The sequence below is a fragment of the Camellia sinensis genome, chromosome 5, assembly GCF_055761805.1.
Source record: "Camellia sinensis isolate YWXY chromosome 5, ASM5576180v1, whole genome shotgun sequence".
Taxonomy (NCBI): Eukaryota; Viridiplantae; Streptophyta; class Magnoliopsida; order Ericales; family Theaceae; genus Camellia; species Camellia sinensis.
Genome location: NC_138965.1, coordinates 60916041 through 60937523, shown reverse-complemented (window position 1 = coordinate 60937523; position 21483 = coordinate 60916041). Strand labels below are relative to the sequence as shown.

Genomic DNA, 21483 nt, shown 5'->3' with positions numbered 1-21483 from the left:
TATTTGGTGGTGAATTCTTGGTACTCAGTTCGGTTGGTTTGTTTGGAGTATGTTTGTGCATGATGGCTGCATCTTGTTTGCAAATTCCTATTTGGTGGTGAATTCTTAGTACCCGGTTCGGTTGGTTTGTTGAGATACTATTTGTGCATGGTGGCTGCATCTTGTTTTATGAGATAAGCAATTCTAACATTTTTAATTTGGAACAGATTGTGGTAAAGCCAACTGGATCATCCTATTGGTGTTCAATAGGCCCGTCGCGAGACCACCAACTTCAATGATTCAAACTACGCAAATCAATGATGTAAAAAAATCAGTTTCATCGAACAACTGTAATTAAATGACTAGATCACATTTTGTCTTCAAAATAATCAATAGGTTAGTTCTTAAAATATATTTATTGTCTATTATTTTTAATAACAAATTTGATTTGACTTGTTTTGAAAGTGGTACGAATTGAACAATTTAAATTTGTCACATGAACCTCATTATGGATTGACAAATTTAGGAAACGAACTTTGAGAGAACAAATACACATGTAATTTCTCATTTTTAAAAATTATTTTACTATTATTTATATACATAATTTTTACGATTTTTGAGGGTACAATTGACGAATCAAATTTGATAAAGAATTATGAGAATCAATTCTAATTTTTTCATCTTCCCTCAAATGCCAAACATGCATTTTTCCATTTTAAACACTCTGATGCTCAAGCGGTAGCTCTTATTTTTCCATTTTAAACCATGGTTATCAGAATCCCAATCCAAATCTTATGATCCTACGATCTTACAATCCATTTGAGTACAATCGATCCGGATCGTATAAAAAATTCCTTATAGGTAGGATCTTAAATCCTGTTAATGGAATTTTATAAGATCGTGGAATCCCGATCCGAATCCGATCTAATTTACAAATCTTGTTTTGTATTTTATGACATTTTATTGTAAATTTTATATTTGTTATCTAAATATCAATTTATGTGGTCAAAATAAATAATAAAACTTAAGTAGTATTGAATCAAATAGACTAAGAAAAACAAACTAAGAAACAAACATTCAAATATTGTGGTAATTTAAGAAAAATAACTAGTCGGAAAAACAAACTTAGCTTTAGCGGAGTCTAAGGAGGGTAAAATGATTGCAACTTTATCCTAATTTTTAGAGAGATTATTTTTGTGACTCGAATCCGCTCCACTAAAGATGCTAACAACAAACCTTTTCATTCGGTGAAGCCGCGGTTTTGAATTTTTAATCTATTTTCATATCCAACTTTGTTAAATATTTTTTCTTCACTTTTTATGCATTATTATAGATTGTAAAGTATTTTGTTATATAATTCTTCTTTTTCACCTTCTTTTTTGATGACATTCAAAACTTTCACCATTGAGTATTATATTTTTTATGGAGTATTATATTTTTCACAATATCTTCACTTCTTTTTAATAGAATATAGGCTCATTTTGTGTATACTTTTCAAGAAATATTTATTTAAATTACATTATTATGTAATTTGTCTTTTTCGGTAGGATCTTATGATTTTCGATCCAATTTTACGATCCGATCCTATAAACACTTCCAACGATCCAACTTAGAATCTCGATTTTAACGGCCTTGTTTTAAACATTTTGATGCTCAAGTGGTAGCTATTGTGCCTTTTGACTCTTCGGTTACATATACAGTGAGATTGATTGAATCACAAGGAATATATTTTGAGGTTAGGAATGTTCTTGTGGAAGAAGTCTTTCCTTGATACAACCCTTTTTTTTTTTTTTTGATAATTTTGGAAACTTTTATCATAATATATATGGAGTGAAGTATCAATAAATCTCAAAATATGAACTTGTAAACTATTTTGTTTTGGTTATGAATCCAAAAGTCCCATAAATTGAAAATTACACAAAAGGTAGTCACGTGTTTGGTAACGTTTACGTTTTCAGTTTATATTTACAAAATTTTTATAAATTGGTTTTTGTTTATTTTTTGTTTATTTTTAGAAAAACATAAACTACAAACACGTTTGGTAATTGACAAAATGTTTAAAAAAATTTAAAAATATAAAAAAGAGTGAGAAATGACAAGTAGTGGCAAGTGGCGGCGGAAGACGGTGGTGGAAAGTGGTGACGATGAGTGGTGGGTAGTTGGTGGTGGTGGGTGGTAGCGGATGGGTGGTGGTGGTGGGTGGGTGGGTGGGTGGGTGACAGTGGCGGGTAGTGGGTGGTAGCGAGTGGGTGGCGGTGGTGGTGGGTGGTGGTAGCAGATGGGTGGCTAATGGCGGGTGGTGGTGGGTGGTGGCGGGTGGTGGTGGTGGTGGTGGGTGGATGGGTGGGTGACGTTGGCGGGTGGTGGGTGGTGGTGGTGGTGGTGATGGGTGGTGGTGGCAGGTTGGTGGCAGATGGCGGGTGGTGGTGGGTGGTGGTGGCAGGTTAGTGGCGGATGACGGGTGGTGGTGGTGGTGGTGGTGGTGGGTGGTGGTGGCAGGTTGGTGGCGGATGGCGGGTGGTGGTGAGTGGTGGGTGGTGATGGTGGGTGACGGTGGCGGGTGGTGGGTGGTGGTGGTGGTGGTGGCGGCGGTGGTAGGTGGTGGTGGTGGCGGGTAGTGGTGGGTGGATGGGTGACGGTGGCGGGTGGTAGGTGGTAGCGAGTGGGTGATGGTGGTAGTGGTGGTGGGTGGTGGGTGGTGGTGGCGGTGGCGGGTGGGTGGTGGGTGGTGGATGGTGGTGGCAAGTGGGTGGTGGTGGGTGGATGGTGGTGGCGGGTGGATAGCAGGTGGGTGGTGATGGTGGTGGCGGTGGCGGTGAAGGGTAGATGTTGGTGGCGAGTAGGTGGCAGGTGGCTGGTGGGTAGTGGTAGCGGGTGGTGGTGGCAGGTGGGTGGTGAGTGGTGGTGGCAGGTAGTGGTGGGAAGTGGGTGGCGGGTAGTAGTGGCGGAAGACGGTGGTGGAAAATGGTGGCGGGTGGTGGCTAGTGTTGGGTGGTAAAAAAAAAAAAAACTCAAAACTCAAAACGGAAACACATTTTTTGTGTTTTCATTTTTTGGCCAAATTTATAAACTGAGACCACTGATTTATAAATCAAAAATTTTACCAAACAAGTTTTTATTTCAGTTTTTAAAATTTTTGTAAATATAAACAGAAAACTGAAAACGTAAGTGTTACCAAACGGCACCTTACATGTTTAGATTTAATTTTTTCTTTTTAGGGAGAAAAGTGAGTTTCTCCAAATGTAATATTACATATTTGAGCAATCTACACTATAGAGTTTTGGATTTTCCCTCCTTCTGAAGCAAATCCTACATTACGAATAAAAATGTAACACTTTAATATAACACTCCAATAACGTAACACTTTAATAAAAAAAATTTAGTACACTCTTTCTAAACGTAACAACATAACACTTTAAAAAAAACTCCTTAGTGTACTTTTTCCTAACACTCCAATGTAACACATAAAAACTCTTAAATATATTTTTTCCAAACGTAACACTCACAATTTGAAATTATAAATTTGCTCAAAGTTTACTAAAGAATTTTTGCACTCCTATTAGAATGGTTTGAAGAATCCTACAATCCTTTTGGAATTATTTGAAGAATTCCACATCATTTTTTTGACGTGTTAAATTAGAGTGTTACGTTTGAAAAAAGTATAGTACAGAGTTTTTTGTGTGTTACATTAGAGTTTTTACACTAGAAAGTTCTTTTGGAGTGTTATATTTGGAAAAAGTATAGTAAATTTTTTTTTTTGGAATTTTACATTGAAGTGTTACATTTGAGTGTTACATTAGAGTGCTAAAGTTTGAATACATTTGCCTAAAGCTTACCAAGAAGTTTTTTGTACTCCTTTTAAAAAGTTTGAAGGAATGTTTGAATAATTTTTGTACTCATTATAAAATGTTTTCTAGATAAAAAAAGATTCCCATATACAATTCATCCAAAATTTAATTCCCATGGATTATATAACTTTTTTCTAGCACAAAAGAAAAAAAAAAAAAAAGAAGAAGAAAGAGAAATAAATATAGTAGATACAAGGATATAATCGTAAATCTAATTTTCAAGTAATATATTAAATTTACCTTTCCAAAATCAATTAGACTAATTAATCTATAAAAAATATTATTGAGAATAAACGGATCATCATTCCTTAACATAAGATTTATAGGTAAATTTTTCAAAAATTTATGAGAATTTTAAAAAAATAAAAATAAATAATGAAAGGGGAGTGTAGCAGAATATGTTGAATTTCATTCTGTTTCCGTAGTTTCAAGTCACTGTGCTCCACTATTCTGTCTCGCTGTTACCGACGGAACTTGAGAGAGACAGAGAGAGAGAGAGAGGTAAGTCAGTGAGTCATTCACGAGTGAAGGCACAGCGCAGGTATTCTATTGATTAATCTATGGCAACACATCGAGTAACAACAACACTCAACATGTCTCTGCCTACTTCACAAAATCCTGGTGCGACAATCTTTCGATTCATATATATATATATATATATATATATGTATTAGAATGAGAAATATAATCCCGATCTTCAATCCTTTTTTAACTTTTTTTTTTCTTCTTTTCATTTAAATTTGAGTGAAACTTTGATTAAATCAATCCGTACTCTTTTTAAAAAAAATTATCAAATTCGAGTAATAATATTGAGTGTTGACAGAATTGGTTGAGGATTAGACATGCTCTTAATCGTGGCTAGTCATTGTTTGTTGATTTTAATGGAGTGAATTAGTTGTGGCAAGTATGTGATTCTTAATTATTGATGCAGAAATATAACTGTTAATTAGGTGTGGAAAATCGTTGCTTGTTGAGTACCCGTGTGTGGATTAGAATAAGTCACAACAACTAGTTGTTGGTTGTTCCTCATAGAACAAATCAAATGACATACAGACTAGATGATTAAAAAAGCTTCACTTCTTTATTACTAGCAATGTTTTTTCATGCAGCACATAATAGAAATAGTTAGTGATAGCATCCACAAAAATATTGACTGTAAAGTATTTTGTGATTTATAAATGAAACTTCAGATGATGACTCTATGAGGATTTATTGTGGACAGAATTCAGAGCTGGCTGTGTATAGTTGTACTTAGTATGAAAAGAGAGATTTTTGTGTTATAATTGCTGTCCTCTTAAGAACCATCTGTGATGTTTCTAGTGAATGTTTCGGTAATGCCGGCGTCGCAACAGAAAATCACAATACCAAACAAGTTTGGCGAAAAACTTGTTGGTATACTACATGAAACTGGATCTGTGGAGATTGTGATATTGTGCCATGGTTTTCGATCCACAAAGGTCAGTAATCATGATACTCGAACTTGAAGCTGGATTTTGCTGTCTAGTGTGGTTATGATGCATAATGGTAATTATGATGTTGAGGCTTTATTTGTGTTTTAGTATGTTTGTAGTGCATCTACTCTACTATTAAATGTTATTTTTTCCCTCTATCAAATCAATCAAAGACATAGTAAGGCAAGTAGACAACAAAAGTTATTCTAACCTCCTGAGATTGGCAAATTGTGTTGTATTATATGTTAGAAACTTAGAAAGCAAAGTGTTCCTGTGTAATGTTGTAGAATGCAGATCATATTGATTAGGTCTTTTTAAAAATTGAACTTATAAATATTTGATGCATATAGGTGTTCTCATTGCTGTTTATCCTGTAAAATAGCTTGGTGGGAGCAATATTTATTCTTTCTTTAGCTTGTATTATTCTTGTGTCACCTTGGGGAGTTATCAATTGTTGTAAATCTGCTACTTGCTCCAGTTTAAGAAGCTTCATAATAACAGAGAAGTAATATGAACCTGCCTGTGTTGCAATAAAGTGGGACTCATTTTCTCTTTTTTGGGTGAGCAAATGAGGTTTTTTTTTTGCACTGGTTTCTTCTAGTGCATACTATTAGTGGTAAATTAATCAAGTCAGTTAAGAGTTGAGAAATGATAGAAAGCCTTTAAAAATGTGCCGCACTCAATTTAGCCATTTGCTGTTTTGGGAGATCTTGAAATAGCCAAATATAAGTCATGCTATTTTGAGAATATTTTCTTCAAACTACTTTTCCATTGATAGCTTACATAAGGTCATTCTTGGACTATCTGATGTTTTTTGCTGATTGTGGGAATGATCTTATAGCTCATGTTTCTGCTCCAGGAACGGGACATTATGGTGAACGTTGCTGTTGCTTTAGAAAAAGAAGGAATCACTGCCTTCCGCTTTGACTTTGCTGGAAATGGGTAAGCTTGTAAATGAAAGGGTGTAAAAACTGACTTGGAATTATTTTTGGTATGTAACAGGTATTATTAAGTGGTTGGTGGTTTGATAGATTGAGGCTCATTTGGTGGGTTCACTCACATCGTTTCTTTTTAACTTGGACTTGGCCTTCTTATTTGCTAAGTTATAGTTTTTCACTTGTTTTTAACTCAGTACTTTTTTTTCTTTTCCCTAGTGGAATTATCTTATAGTGCTAAAAAATTGCCACCTCCGTAATATTAGGAGTCTGTGCAATGCAGTTATGTAGATGTATGCCGTATCATTCACTAATAACTTTTAACTTGCTTTTTTTAATCATGGACCCACTTTAATAGAATCTTGGCCTAATAACCTTGAGGTTATGGGTTCAAGGCATAGGGCAACCACTCTGTGCATTATGTCAAAGGTTAGGTGTGTACCCAATCTTTCCCCTCGCAAACACACATTTATGTGTACTAATTGAGCGTTGTTTTTTGCCCACTTTAATAGAACTATCATTTCTTGTGTAGACACACAGGTCCTTCAATTGTCATAAAAAATCCAAATTCTAGGACTGGAAGCTCTCCCAATGTGTGCTTGAGCAGGCCTACGGATCTCTGAATCTTTTCACAACTTGGCTTTGGAATTAAGGAGTTGATGTTTTTCTATCTGATACACAAAGACATAAAAACAAGAGTCCCTTAGCGACTTTTTGTACATGTATATACAGAAGAAGAATCTTATGTTGATGAGCTTTAATTTGTGGAAACCCTCCTTTGATTGTTTTGATAAAAATTACATACAGATCATAAGCACTTGGATTACTTTTAATGCATTGGTAATTCCTGGCAACTAGCCAATTGTGATCGTAGTCACAAGGAGTGAACATGTAGACAAAATTATGTTGATAGTAGTAGTGTTAGAGCCACAAGTGGAGTTTGAACTTTCGAGCTTGAAGGGGAAGGTGTCAAGGCTAACGCATCTAGGGTAGGGATGTAAGTTGTTTGCCTAAGCATTTGTATTATACTTTTGATCTAGTGGATTTTGACTAGCAGCTGCTCGTGGGGGTTTTTATTTTATTTTTTATTTTTTTACCAAGGAGATTGTTGTTCTTCCTAAGTATTTTTTTTCTTCCCATTTATATTGAAATTCCCAATGAATGGAAACTATGGATTTGCTAGATGATCCAAACAACTTGTAATGTCCCAGCTTTTATTACCCAAATTCATTACCAAATCCTTTATATTATTACTAATTTGAAAATATCAAACACAAGCCAACAAAATTATAAGTACATAATAACATTCACTCTCGATGTGATGATGGCATATAGATAAAATCTGGTACAAAGTCCTTAAGCTTACATCGAATAACAATAAATAAAAGGGATCTACCCTTATATAATGTGTGGCGTTCAACCAACAAATAAAAGGCCCCGTAGCCAAACATAACAAAAGACCTCAAGTCCTGAACAATCTTCTAGTCATGCACCTAAAAAATTTGTCAATATGTGGGATGAGCACAATGCCCCATAGAGATTCCAAAGATCCTAACCAATCACAACATATAGTTAGATATGATCATGCATGCACAACCTACCGTATAAGTAATGTGACGGTTTATATCCAAAAGTGTACTTATATAAATATATTTTTCCCCAAAAATTATCTTTTTAACACAACACAATAGAAAATAACTTGTCTTTCTAACTTCCTTTTCACTTCAGAACATTGCAAAACCTCGCTTTCTTTTAATAAAAACCTTCCATGTTGACATAAAAGAATTCCATTTAAACATTAGTTTTGAAAACACGTTCACACATACTGGATATGTACTAGTCATAACCCGACCCCACATGCCAATACACTATATGCATCTACAATACATCTACCACCTTTCCTGGCCATTGGTCCAAGGGCAAGGGACACCCACAATATGAAACTGAGAAACACATACATCCCAAAAAAAAAAAGCTGAGAGTAATACATACTTCCAATTCCATTTCCATGGGCATACAACATAGATGGTAAATGTTACAACCTAAATAACACAACCCTTTACCGACCTCACCCGGAGGGGAACGACCCCAAGGTCACACTTTACCGGACGTAGGGGTGTGCATAATACCGCCGAAACCGCACCGAACCGCACCGCTAAGGCAAATTCGTTATTATTTGCCAATCGAACCGCCGGTTTTTGGTAAGAAAAATGGCAAATTCTAGTGACACTTTTGTCAATCCGCCGGTTTCTATTTTTCTTCCAAATCGCACCGACCCGCACCGCTATTAAATCATGTTTTATAAGATTCTAAAATTTTTTTTTAACTTAAGTTTGCTTGTTATTCTATACCTTAAAATATAGTATTACATTACTGCTCGAGGGGAATTCAAGATGTCAGTAATCCAAAATAAAGTTGGATTCCAATTCACTTTTCAATCTTTTTTTTTTCTGGTCATGTTGCAAACTTGCACCAGCTCACTTTTCAATCTAAATACTTTTCAACAGTAAACATTTTCAATATATTGTAAACCTTGAATGATATTAATTTTATGTATTGTATTTGATCATTGTAGCTTCCACAGATGCTTGTAATGAAATGATGGCATAGTCGTTGATATTATCATGTTGTTGCTACACTTGCTGCATCAGAAGAAAGCTTCGTAAGATGCTTAACATCACGGTATCTCTCGTCTTTTTTTTACTCTTTGATTTAAGTTTTGTAATTTGAATTATATTTTTTATAAACCGCCAATCCGCCCGAACCGCCAAGGCAAATCTGCCATTATTTGCCAACCGAACCATCGATTTTTGATAAGGAAAATGGCAAATTCTAGTGATACTTTTATCAATCCGCCACCCGCCATACAGTTTCTATTTTTCTCTCAAACCGCACCGACCCGCACCACGCACGTAAACCGAAAGGAAGGGGAACCTATCACAAGGTGCCACGCTTTACCGGTCCCACCCGGAGAGAAACGGACCTCCATTCACACTTTACCAGGCACAAACCAGAAGGGAGAGGAATCTTTGTCAAGGCATCAAGTTTTACCGGCCTCACCCGGTAGGAAACGGACCCCCAATCCATATCATAACAAGCAAGATACATAACTAGTTGTGGGAGCCGAATATTTCGGGGGGCAATAAGGCCGGATACAGATATGAGATCAGTCAAGGACGAAATTTGTACTCGGCATTGATCCTTGTCGACCACAGAGCCGAATAGGATAATCGGCATTTCAACTAGCAGAACAAGAGCCGAATAAATAGACGTGCAATGGATCAAGGGTGGGCCCGACCCTAAGGCCCAAGGGAAAGAATATAAATAGAGGAACATCCGCCAAAGAGAGGTATGTGAGAACAAAGAAGTTTAACTTAAGATATGAGCAACCAAAAGAGTATACGCTGACTTATCTGTCGGAGTGTTAATTCCGGTACCCCCGACCGGAGTGTTCATTCCTTTTCAGGCGACTAGCTGAGGATCTCGAGCGTCCCATTGGATCCAAAGAGTATTTCCAAACCACTTTCCCACAATTGGCACCGTCTGTGGGAATACTCTAGCACATCCATAGTGGGCGTGACGGAAGATCCTCTAGTAGTCGCTGACGACCTTACACCACGAGTTGATACCACTCCAAGCAACCTGCTTGGACTAGAAGACATTACCGCATGAAGAGCCTTGAACTTCAACTCAGCTGCCCAGACCTCACCTTCGACATCAGCACATGAGACAATGCAAGCAATTTGGATCAGGGGAAGCAAAACGAACAGAGGTTGGAAAACATGATGGCAGAGAACGAGCGTCTTCAACAGGATTTGGCCTTGGAGGTGGCAAAATCCCAACAAGCCGCGCGCCAAGATCCGGAACGACCTCTGAGAAAGGATGGTCGACGACCTCGAATTCAGAAACAAGATAGTGGCAGTGATTTTGACTCGTCATCCCCAGAATCCAAAACGAAGGGACGAGTCGAAGTCTCCAGTTCTTCTGAAGGGAGTCCGCATGCAAGGACTAAACGAAGAAGAAATGATTCAGGCGAAGAGGATCAACATAACCCCTTTGTGCGACAGATCGCAAGGGCGGTACTACCCAAAAAGTTCAAAGCTCCATCATTCACCCTATATGATGGAAAATCAGACCCCACCGGTTACAGCCGTCATTACAAGCAAGCCATGACACTACATGCAGACGACGAGGCCCTCATGTGTCGAATATTTCCCAGCAGTTTGGGACCATTGGCCGTCAGATGGTATTATAAATTGGAACCGGCATCAATTAAGAGCTTCCATCAACTCCAAAAATTCTTCAGGGCAAGGTTCATCACCAATGAGGTCTAGCTAAAGCAGGCTGATTCTCTCTGGGCAATGCAAATTTAACCAGGGGAAACCCTACGTGCTTATTCGGCGCGTTATTGGGAATGCTTTAATCTCGTAGATGATCTCTACAATGACTCCATGGCCGTCACTGCCTTTAAAATGGGGTTGCATCCTGATTGTGTCCTCCGCAGTTCCTTGACCAGAAGGCCCCCTAAAATAGTCTGGTCGTTAATGAAGAAAGTCGAGGAATAATGCAAAGTAGAAGATGACGCCTTGCGGGTCAAAGCTGGGCACAATGCCAACAAGATGGCCCCATTTGAAATCGTTCAGCTGATAAATTATGTACCATCACGGAGCCCTGAACCACGGAATCGAGCTAAACGAGACAAAAGACGAGATTCGGGCTGATCAAATGACCAATGTTCCCATCGGGCTAATGAACAACTTCAAGTGGATAGCAGGCGCACAAGGCGCGCGGACAAGAAATATACGGAATTGTCAAAGCCGATCAGCACGGTCATGTCTAAGGTTCAACACCTTCCGTTTTTCAAATGGCCACTCAAAATGATGGGACCTCCCGACACGAGGAGACGGGATAGACGGTGCGAATATCACAAGGACCACGGTCATGATACTGACAATTGCTATGCGTTGAGGAGTTGGTGCAGGACGGTCGGCTTCAACAACACATCCGAAAGAACAACCCAACCAAAACAGTTGCTTTATGACAGGATTCACCTCCACTCGGCGTAATCCACATGATATACAGCTTGCCGACGACATCCGCGGTAAATACAATTCTGTCGCATCCTAACCCCCAAAAGCAAATCACACCGGTGAAATGGCCCTATGAAGCTACGAGTATTTCTTTCGATGATTCTGATTTGGTCGACGTAATGCTTCCGCACATTGATCCCTTGGTCATCGAACTACGCGTAAACCGATTCACCGTTGAACGTGTTCTCATTGACCAGGGGAGTACATCAGAAGTTATGTACTACAAGACCTTTATCAAACTCGGCTTCACTGAGTCGGACCTGTCTCCGGCTCATTATCCGTTATTCGGCTTCAACACTAATCCAGAATACCCGTTGGGCAAAATCACACTACCAGTTCAAGCGGGCTCCCGATCAGTGGATGTGGAATTTTTGGTTGTGAAGCTTCCTTCGCCATATAATCTCATAATGGGACGAACTTGGCTGCATACCATGCTGACCATGCCAAGCACCTATCATCAACTGCTCCATTTCCCGACTGAACGCGGCATTGAACAAATCTGTGGTTCCCAGAAATCGGCACAAGCATGTTATCTTCTTGCCGCAAAGACACCAAGAGAGTTGGAAGTGAATTCTATTGAGGTACCGGATCGAGAGAACCTCGACGATGTTGGGCGGCTCCCAGTGAAAAAGCTACAGAAGCCCTGGATTGAGTTGAAATTGACGGAAATCCAGATAGGTTCTTCATGGTCGGTGCCTCCCTAAATAAAGTCGATAGACAGCAGCTAATTACCTTCTTACTCGGCAACCTTGATGTATTTGCATGGTCACCGTATGAGATGCCGGGGGTGGATCCATCTGTTTCTCAACATCGTTTAAATGTTGACCCCAAATATAAGCCGATTATTCAGAAAAGTCGGCGGCCAGCCGCAGAACACACTGTTGCCGTTGTTAAAAAAGTTGACCGGTTGCTTGATGCTAGGGCAATCCGGGAAGTGACCTATCCTACATGGTTGTTTGTGGTTGTAAAGAAGAAAAATGGGACTTGGCGTGTTTGTGTGGATTTCACGGACTTGAACAAAGCTTGTCCCAAGGATTGTTTTCCCCTCCCCAAAATAGACCAACTCGTAGATGCCACGGCACATCATCAACGTATGAGCTTCCTGGATGCCTACAGGGGCTACCATCAAATTGCCATGCATCTGGAGGACCAAGACAAAACTGCATTCCTTACCCCAAGAGGAACCTATTGCTATAAGGTTATGCCTTTCAGGCTGGAGAATGCGGGGGCAACTTACCAAAGACTAGTCACTGCCATGTTCAAGGAGCAACTCGGCCGTACTATGGAAGTGTACATTGACGATATGGTGGTCAAGTCCAAAGAAGAGCAAACTCATCTAGCTGATTTGGAAGAGACATTCGGCATTCTACGCAAGTACAAAATAAAGCTGAACGCTTCCAAGTGTGCATTTGGGATCGGATCCGGCAAATTCCTTGGCTACATCGTTAACCACCGCGGAATCGAAGTCAACCCGAGGCAAATCACAGCAATTTTAGAACTCGGCTCTCCTTGATCGGTCAAGGAGGTTCAAAAGCTGATGGGGATGGCCGCCGCACTCAACAGGTTCATGAGTCGTTCCACAGATCGCTGCCGACAATTCTTTTATACCCTTCGGCAAGGTAGAGCTTTTGGATGAACCCCTGAGTGCGAAGCCGCTTTCAACGGTCTGAAGACTCATCTCCGATTAGTTCCACTCTTGACAACACCTTCAGCAGGTGATCCGTTCATTTTATATCTGGCAGTTTCCGACCGGGCCGTCAGCGCCGTACTGTTAAAGGAAGAGCTTGGGGAGCAGCGGCCAGTGTATTATGTGAGCAAAGCAATGGTTGACGCCGAAACACATTACCTTCCATTGGAAAAACTCATCCTAGCTCTCGTCATGGCAGCAAGAAAATTGATGCATTACTTTCAGGGGCATACCATCGGGGTACTAACGGATTACCCTCTCCGATCAGTACTCCGTAGTGCAGAAGCATCAGGGCGTGTTTCAAAGTGGGCTCTTGAACTCGGCCAGTCCGATATTCAGTTTTTGCCTAGAACCTCAATCAAGGGGCAAGTGCTCGCCGACTTTGTGGCCAAATTCACTGGAGGCCTCGCCGACTTTAAGTCTGATCAAATTCAACCTAAGCCAAACTGGAGAATTTATGTTGGGGACATTTGGCAGTTGTACTGTGATGGATCATCCAATTAACACGGCAGTGGGGTGGGCGTAGTAATCATGGCTCCTGACGGGGTAATAATCAAGCAGGCAGTCAAACTGGGCTTTGAAGCATCGAACAATGAGGCCGAATACGAAGCACTATTAACCGGCTTATGGAATGCACTTCTCCTTGGTGCTCGGCGGCTGCTTATCTTCTGCGGCTCAAAGCTAGTCATCAACCAATTGAAAGGGGAATACGCAGCCAAAAATGACCGTATGGCAGCTTACATGAAAACGGCAAGTTCTTTACTCGCAAAATTCGACCATCATGAACTAAATCAAATAACCCGGGATCAGAACATGCACGCCGATGCCCTGGCCTGCCTAGCCTCTGCCATCAACTCAGAAATTAAACGGACAATTGAAGTAGGATTCATCCCTGAGCTGAGCATTGCCCCGTAGAGTCGAGTCAGATCAATATCATAGAATTAGGTCCAAGTTAGATGGACCCTATCGCTGCATTTTTATCTTCCGAACAGCTCCCGATGGACAAGAAAGAAGCCCACAAACTACGAAACAAAGCCCTGCGATATTACCTCGATCTGCAGGGAAAGCTCTACAAGAAATCCCTTTTTGGTCCATACCTAGAATGCGTCCATCCGGATAAAGTCGAAGAACTCTTGACTGAGATACACGAAGGTAGTTGCGGTGCCCATTCTGGTGGGCGTTCTTTGGCTCATCGAGCTGTAACACAGGGGTATTATTGGCCGACCATGAGAGTCGATGCCGAGTGTTATGTCAAGAAATGCGAACAGTGCCAGAAGTTTTCCCCTTTAACCCATTTACCTGCTGAGGAGTTGAGCTCAATCACTAGCCCTTGGCCGTTTGCTCAATGGGGGCTTGATATCATCGGGCCATTGCCACGAGCCCCAGGGAACAAGCGATTCTTGATAGTCGCAACAGATTACTTCATAAAATGGGTCGAAGCGGAGGCATTAACACACATTCGAGATGCCGATGTTAGGCATTTTGTATGGAAGAATATCATAACGTGATTCAGTATTCCAAGAGCACTCATTTCAGACAACGGCACCCAATTTGATTGTGGAGTTTATCGAGAATTATGCAGCACGTATGGTATTTGGCTCTATTTCTCTACCCCGGCTTATCCACAGAGCAACGGTCAAGTTGAAGCCTCCAACAAAACCATCCTGGACGGCATCAAGAAGAGGCTGGAGAAAGCTAAAGGCAAATGGGTCGAAGAATTGCCGAGTGTATTGTGGGCTCATCGTACCACTCCGAGGCGATCTACTGGGGAAACGCCGTTTGCTTTATGCTTCGGAACCTAGGCAATCTTCCCCTTCGAGATCGGTCTCCCAACCTTGAAATCGAAAGTTTTTGATATGTGCCAAAATGACATGATGTTGGCCTTGGACTTGACTCTGATTGAAGAACGACGAGACCGTGCCCTTGCATCCATGGCACGGTACCAGCAACAGCTCGCGAAGTCGTATAATCGACATGTTCATCTACGCCGTTATACCCCAGGAGAATTGGTCCTCAAGAAAGTACTCCCAGCTGCCAGGAATCCGGCTGACGGAAAACTGGGTCCTAACTAGGACGGCCCCTATCAGATCGATTCAATCGCGGGAACAGGGGCATATCGGCTCAAAGACATGTCCGGCAAAAGTCTGCCACGTCCTTGGAATTCCACGCATTTGCGTAAATTCTATCATTAACCCAACCTGTGGGGCATGATAACTCGTTTTGAATGTTCGCCGTGTACAAACTTTCACTGTTATAATGCAAGAATACTTATCTCACTATATGAAGTTTTAGTTTGAAGTTAAAAGCCTTCGAATTTGGAGCCCCATAAGTGAATGACACTTTTGGGCCGAGTAAGCCTCTGGATTCGGAGCGCCCTTCGTGATTCACGATTGGCCAAGCTAAAAGCCTCCAAATTCGGAGCCCCATCAATGAATGACACTTTTGGGCCAAGTAAGCCTCCGGATTCGGAGTGCCCTTTATTATTCACGATTGGCCAAGCTAAAAGCCTTTGAATTCGGAACCCCATCAGTGAATGACACTTTTGGGCCAAGTAAGCCTCCGAATTCGGAGCACCCTTCGTGAAATTCGCAATTGGCCAAGTTAAAAGCCTCTGAATTCGGAGCTCCATCAGTGAATGACACTTTTGGGCCGAGTAAGCCTCCGGATTCGGAGCGCCCTTCGTGAAATTCATGATTGGCCAAGTAAAAAGCCTCCGAATTCGGAGCCTCATAAGTGAATGACACTTTTGGGCCAAGTAAGCCTCCGGATTCGGAGTGCCCTTCGTGAAATTCATGATTGGCCAAGTAAAAAGCCTCTGAATTCGGAGCCTCATAAGTGAATGACACTTTTGGGCCAAGTAAGCCTCCGGATTCGGAGCACCCTTCGTGATTCACGATTGACCAAGTAAAAAGCCTCTGAATTCGGAGCCCCATAAGTGAATGACACTTTTGGGCCGAGTAAGCCTCCGGATTCGGAGCGCCCTTCGTGATTCACGATTGGCCAAGCTAAAAGCCTCCAAATTCGGAGCCCCATCAATGAATGACACTTTTGGGCCAAGTAAGCCTCTAGATTCGGAGCGCCCTTTATTATTCACGATTGGCCAAGCTAAAAGCCTCCGAATTCGGAGCCCCATCAGTGAATGACACTTTTGGGCCAAGTAAGCCTCCGAATTCGGAGTGCCCTTCATGGAATTCGCGATTGGCCAAGTTAAAAGCCTCCGAATTCGGAGCCCTATCAGTGAATGACACTTTTGGGCCGAGTAAGCCTTCGGATTCGGAGCGCCCTTTGTGATTCACGATTGGCCAAGCTAAAAGCCTCCAAATTCGGAGCCCCATCAATGAATGACACTTTTGGGCCAAGTAAGCCTCCGGATTCGGAGTGCCCTTTATTATTCACGATTGGCCAAGCTAAAAGCTTCCGAATTCGGAACCCCATCAGTGAATGACACTTTTTGGCCAAGTAAGCCTCCGAATTCGGAGCGCCCTTCGTGGAATTCGCAATTGGCCAAGTTAAAAGCCTCTGAATTCGGAGCTCCATCAGTGAATGACACTTTTGGGCCGAGTAAGCCTCCGGATTTGGAGCGCCCTTCGTGAAATTCATGATTGGCCAAGTAAAAAGCCTCCGAATTCGGAGCCTCATAAGTGAATGACACTTTTGGGCCAAGTAAGCCTCCGGATTCGGAGCGCCCTTCGTGATTCACGATTGACCAAGTAAAAAGCCTCTGAATTCGGAGCCCCATAAGTGAATGACACTTTTGGGCCGAGTAAGCCTCCGGATTCGGAGCGCCCTTCATGATTCACGATTGGCCAAGCTAAAAGCCTCCAAATTCGGAGCCCCATCAATGAATGACACTTTTGGGCCGAGTAAGCCTCTGGATTCGGAGTGCCCTTTATTATTCACGATTGGCCAAGCTAAAAGCCTCCGAATTCGGAGCCCCATCAGTGAATGACACTTTTGGGCCAAGTAAGCCTCCGAATTCGGAGCGCCCTTCATGGAATTCGCGATTGGCCAAGTTAAAAGCCTCCGAATTCGGAGCCCCATCAGTGAATGACACTTTTGGGCCAAGTAAGCCTTCGGATTCGGAGCGCCCTTCGTGATTCACGATTGGCTAAGTAAAAAGCCTCCGAATTTGGAGCCCCATCAGTGAATGACACTTTTGGGCTGAGTAAGCCTCCGAATTTGGAGTCCCATAAGTGAATGACACTTTTGGGCCAAGTAAGCCTCCGGATTCGGAGCGCCCTTCGTGATTCACAATTGGCCAAGTAAAAAGCCTCCGAATTCGGAGCCCCATCAGTGAATGACACTTTTGGGCCGAGTAAGCCTCAGGATTCGGAGCGCCCTTCGTGATTTACGATTTGCCAAGCTAAAAGCCTCCGAATTCGGAGCCCCAACAGTGAATGACACTTTTGGGCCGAGTAAGCCTCCTAATTCGGAGCGCCCTTCGTGGAATTCTCAATTGGCCAAGTTAAAAGCCTCCGAATTCGAAGCCCCATCAGTGAACGACACTTTTGGGCTGAGTAAGCCTCCGAATTTGGAGTGCCCTTCGTGGAATTCACAATTAGTCAAGTTAAAAGCCTCCGAATTCGGAGCCGCACTAATGAATGACACTTTTGGGCCGAGTAAGCCTCCGGATTCGAAGTTCCTTTCGGGGTGCCCTTCACCAAAAATCACATTTGGTCGAGGCAAAACGCCTACCAACTCGGCACGCTTTTCATGAATATTATGAATAACAAGCACAAGCGCAGTTGACAAAAAATGGAGGAAGATCGATAATATGTTTTATCTTCAGTTTTATTCGGCGTTATTGTCCACAAATTATACTAGAAACTAAACAAGCATACAAATTATGCAAGAGAAAAACCATTTTGATTAAATTCAACCGTTCCGGTACAACTATGAATTCAAAAAACCCACCATCTCATATGTGAATTTATCAAATTACATATGAGCTTAAAATCAGGGGATCATAATGTTTGGCACACCAAATATATGAATTGCGAGAAATTAAAATAACATGCAGACATTTAAAATAATATGTTTTATTGAATTAATCGATAATACACAATTCGCTCCCAATCTACATTAGAGCGATACAATATGTTTCATCTTTAGTTTTATTTGGCATCCCCCTCGTCGTCGCTTTTCTTGATTTCGAAAGCCGTAAAGGGGAAGTGATGACTCTGATATAACGGCGACGCCGAATCCACGCCTGCTGCCCGAAGAGCTTCTGCGGCCTGGAGAGCCTTGACCCACCCGTGCTTAAATCCATGGTTCTCACATCGGCAGACCTCTTCGGTGAGCTTTTCCTTAGTCTTCTATATCCCGACTTTCTGGCCATCGTGTAAGCCTTGTTCATAAGACTTGGTCTTTACGGCCTCTATTGCAAACATACTTGCCGTATCATGATCGGCAATCTCATGACTTATAAGCCGTTGGGTCACCCTTTCTTCTACGATCGGGTTAACTTGTCTGGCCGATTGTGTCTCGGTGGTTTTGACCTTTCTTAGTTCGCACTCAGCCTTCTCCGCGCGAGCTTCTAAGCTTCGAATGCGTTCATCCTTCTACTCTATCTCCCGTCGCGCGGCGCGAAGACACATGCCGATTTCGTAGGCGGTATACAGCCCTTTCACAGCTCCATGGATGCCCTCCTGAAACACTTCGAAATCAGGTCGACTGACCACCGACTGCTGGACTTCTGGTGGAAAAATTTGTCAAGCAAACTCAACTACCACATTTGGGTCGTGCACAATTGAATCTGCTTCCGTCATCGGTTTGTTCCCCACAAAAACTGCAAAACTCAACGGGCGCGGAGTCGCACTGGTTTCTCCTCTTGAACGTGGTTGAGGAGAGCTGCCCCGTTGCTATTTTTCTCTTCTAGGTGACCTACTTCGATGACGCAGGGACTGGCGTTTTTCACGTTCCCTCGATGTCCTGCTCCCCGTACGCGTTGGCTCACCCCCTCGATTCATCTCTGCGTCCAACTCCGCGAGTGTCCTCCCTTCTCCTCTGCTGTTGAAGAATACTCTTCTTGCCATCCACAACAGTCATCCAGCTTAGTTCGACACAATGCTTTTTCCCTCTCATAATTTATTGGATTTGAACGCAGAAATGGAACCTATGCGCACGCAGCCCCCACCCCATTTATTAACTACGGGTGCAACATTCCCGAGGCGACCTCATTAATGCTAAATTTCAAAACCCGGTGCCGATCATCTCATGTGCCCTAGCCGCTCCATGACCTAATATCATTCGGCCTTCCAGTTCATGCACCAGCCGGGGCCAGGGCAAATTCATTAATCTAATCGGCAAATTCCCCAACCTGGTGCCGATCATCTCATGTGCCCCAGCCGCTCCATGACCTAGTATCATTCGGCCTTCCAGTTCATGCACTAGCTGGGGCAAGGGCAGATTCATTAATCTAATCGACAAATGCCCCAGACCTGGTGCCGATCATCTCATGTGCCCCAGCCGCTCCATGACCTAGTATCATTCGGCCTTCCAGTTTATGCACCTGCTGGGGCAAGGGCAGATTCATTAATCTAATCGGCAAATGCCCCGATCTGATTCCAGTTCATGCACCAGCTGGGGCAAGGGCAGATTCATTAATCTAATTGGCAAATGCCCCAAACCTGGTGCCGATCATCTCATGTGCCTTAGCCGCTCCATGACCTAATATAATTCGGCCTTCCAGTTCTTACACCAGTTGGGGTAAGGGCAGATTCATTAAGCTAATTGGCCACGCGTCGGGGCCTTGGGCCGTTTTACTTGTTAGTCTCGAATATTCATGCTTCCAAGTTGTTAACTGTTGATTATTTTAGTTATTCGGCTAAATAAGAGGCAAGGATGCTCAACTGATTTGGTTAATTTATTGGATGTTTAATTTACTCATGTAGCAAACAGAAAAGCATAAGGAATTGTCATTAATAAATTAAAGACAGATGACAAATAGTATATGCAGTAAACTGGAAAGCACATAAAATTTTCATTAATAAATAGAGCACAAACAGCAGTCATTTTACGCATGAAAATTAGCTTACATTTCAAGAAATGAAAAGCTACTAACAAAAACCTACAAAAACTACGCATATAAGATGCCTACCAAAAACAAAAATATCCCCTAAATCAATCTTTAGGGTCAGAGGCTAACGGCTCAACGTCCACCTGCTCGTATGGAATCGGCTGCGCCAATGTCACATTCACAGCAGCGAGGGCTTTGAGCCAGCCGTGTTTGAAGCCCCGATTCTCGAACTTGGGGATTTCTTCCACATAGTTGTCCAAGGCGGTGTCCTTCCTAACTTGGAACGCTTTGGAAATCTCGGAGTCAGCTACTTCCTTTGCCTTCCTCGATTCTTCTAAGTCGGCTTCTAGCTTGGCGATCACCTCCTTGGCTAACTTTAGCGCATTCTTGCTCGCTTTTGCCCTCTCTTCAGCGGCAAGCCTTAGTTGGTTGGAATTCCTCGCTCGCTCGGCCTCGAAGTCGGCTCTCGTACGTTCCTCCGCTGCTCGGATGCCTCAGAATTGGCCCTTTGAGAGGCTACCACAGACTTGTTCCTTTCGTTGTCAATTTCGGCTTTCAAGAAGCCGATTTGTTCTATGGCGTCATGTTGACGGCGGTCGATTTCGGTTATCCTGCCCACTGTCTACAAAACAAGGAAATAGAGTTGCAGCAAACAAATAATAAGAAAAATATATATATGTATTTAGTCGGAGGACTGCAGGTAAGGCAAGTGATGTACCAATAAGGCCGACTGAGCGGCTAAAGCAATTAGCATTAGGTTTGGCTCCTACCCGAAATGCGGCTCTGTCAACCGGCAGGGATATTGAGGAGACCATGCTCAAGGCCATTGTCGGGTCGTTCAAAGCCGACGCATCAGAGGCAATCGGCATATTCCTTATCCTTGGTTGAACAGTGAATGGAACAACCAAGTCCGATTCCTCAATGCACGGCCGTTTGTCGCTTTAGTCCTCATCCTGGACGGCTTCTTGCTCGGCGGGGCACTTTTCCCCCCTATGCTCAGCCTCCTTATCCCCTCGTTCTACTTGCTCCGTCGCGGCCATTTCGGTTTGAGTTGTTTTTTCCGCATTAACAGGCAGAGAGGATTCAGCGATCGCGGCGGGTGGAGTTTTCGATCGGGCAGCCTAGGCTCTCCTCCGAGCGGCCATCCTTTTGGCGTTTTTTCTCTTGGCAAGTTGCGTGAGCGACTCCCCAGCCATATTCTCAGGATAGGCGCCGGGAAGGTCTCCTAAGTCTGTAAAAATGTCTTCGAAGGAGACGTCCCCACGGCCTGACGTGGACGGAGGGTCGGACGAATGGAGTCCGGCTTCCTCAAAGGCCAAGTTAAGAGCCTCGTCTACCTCGGCTTCCAATTGGTTCGGGTCCTCGGCGACCTCTTCAGCTGCTTGTTCTTCCGCATGCTCCGAATCGGAGTCTTCCAAACCAATTTGCCTTAGGTTTTTGAAGTTGGGAAAGATAAGGGCCGTAAGATGCTCTTT

The 21483-nt window shown here is 42.6% G+C and overlaps 1 protein-coding gene across 2 annotated transcripts in view; it reads left to right on the top strand.

Annotated features, from left to right (window-relative positions):
• The first annotated feature begins 4235 nt into the window (after window positions 1-4235).
• The window catches only part of LOC114290252 (putative uncharacterized protein YDL057W), a 54509-nt gene continuing 37261 nt past the window's right edge, over window positions 4236-21483 (top strand). For both annotated transcript variants that reach the window (XM_082868992.1, XM_082868993.1), the window contains exons 1-3: window positions 4236-4448; window positions 5148-5284; window positions 6138-6220. In XM_082868992.1, the coding sequence (XP_082725118.1) occupies window positions 4388-4448; window positions 5148-5284; window positions 6138-6220 (281 nt within the window). In that variant the 5' untranslated portion in view covers window positions 4236-4387. The remainder of the gene's footprint in view (window positions 4449-5147; window positions 5285-6137; window positions 6221-21483) is intronic.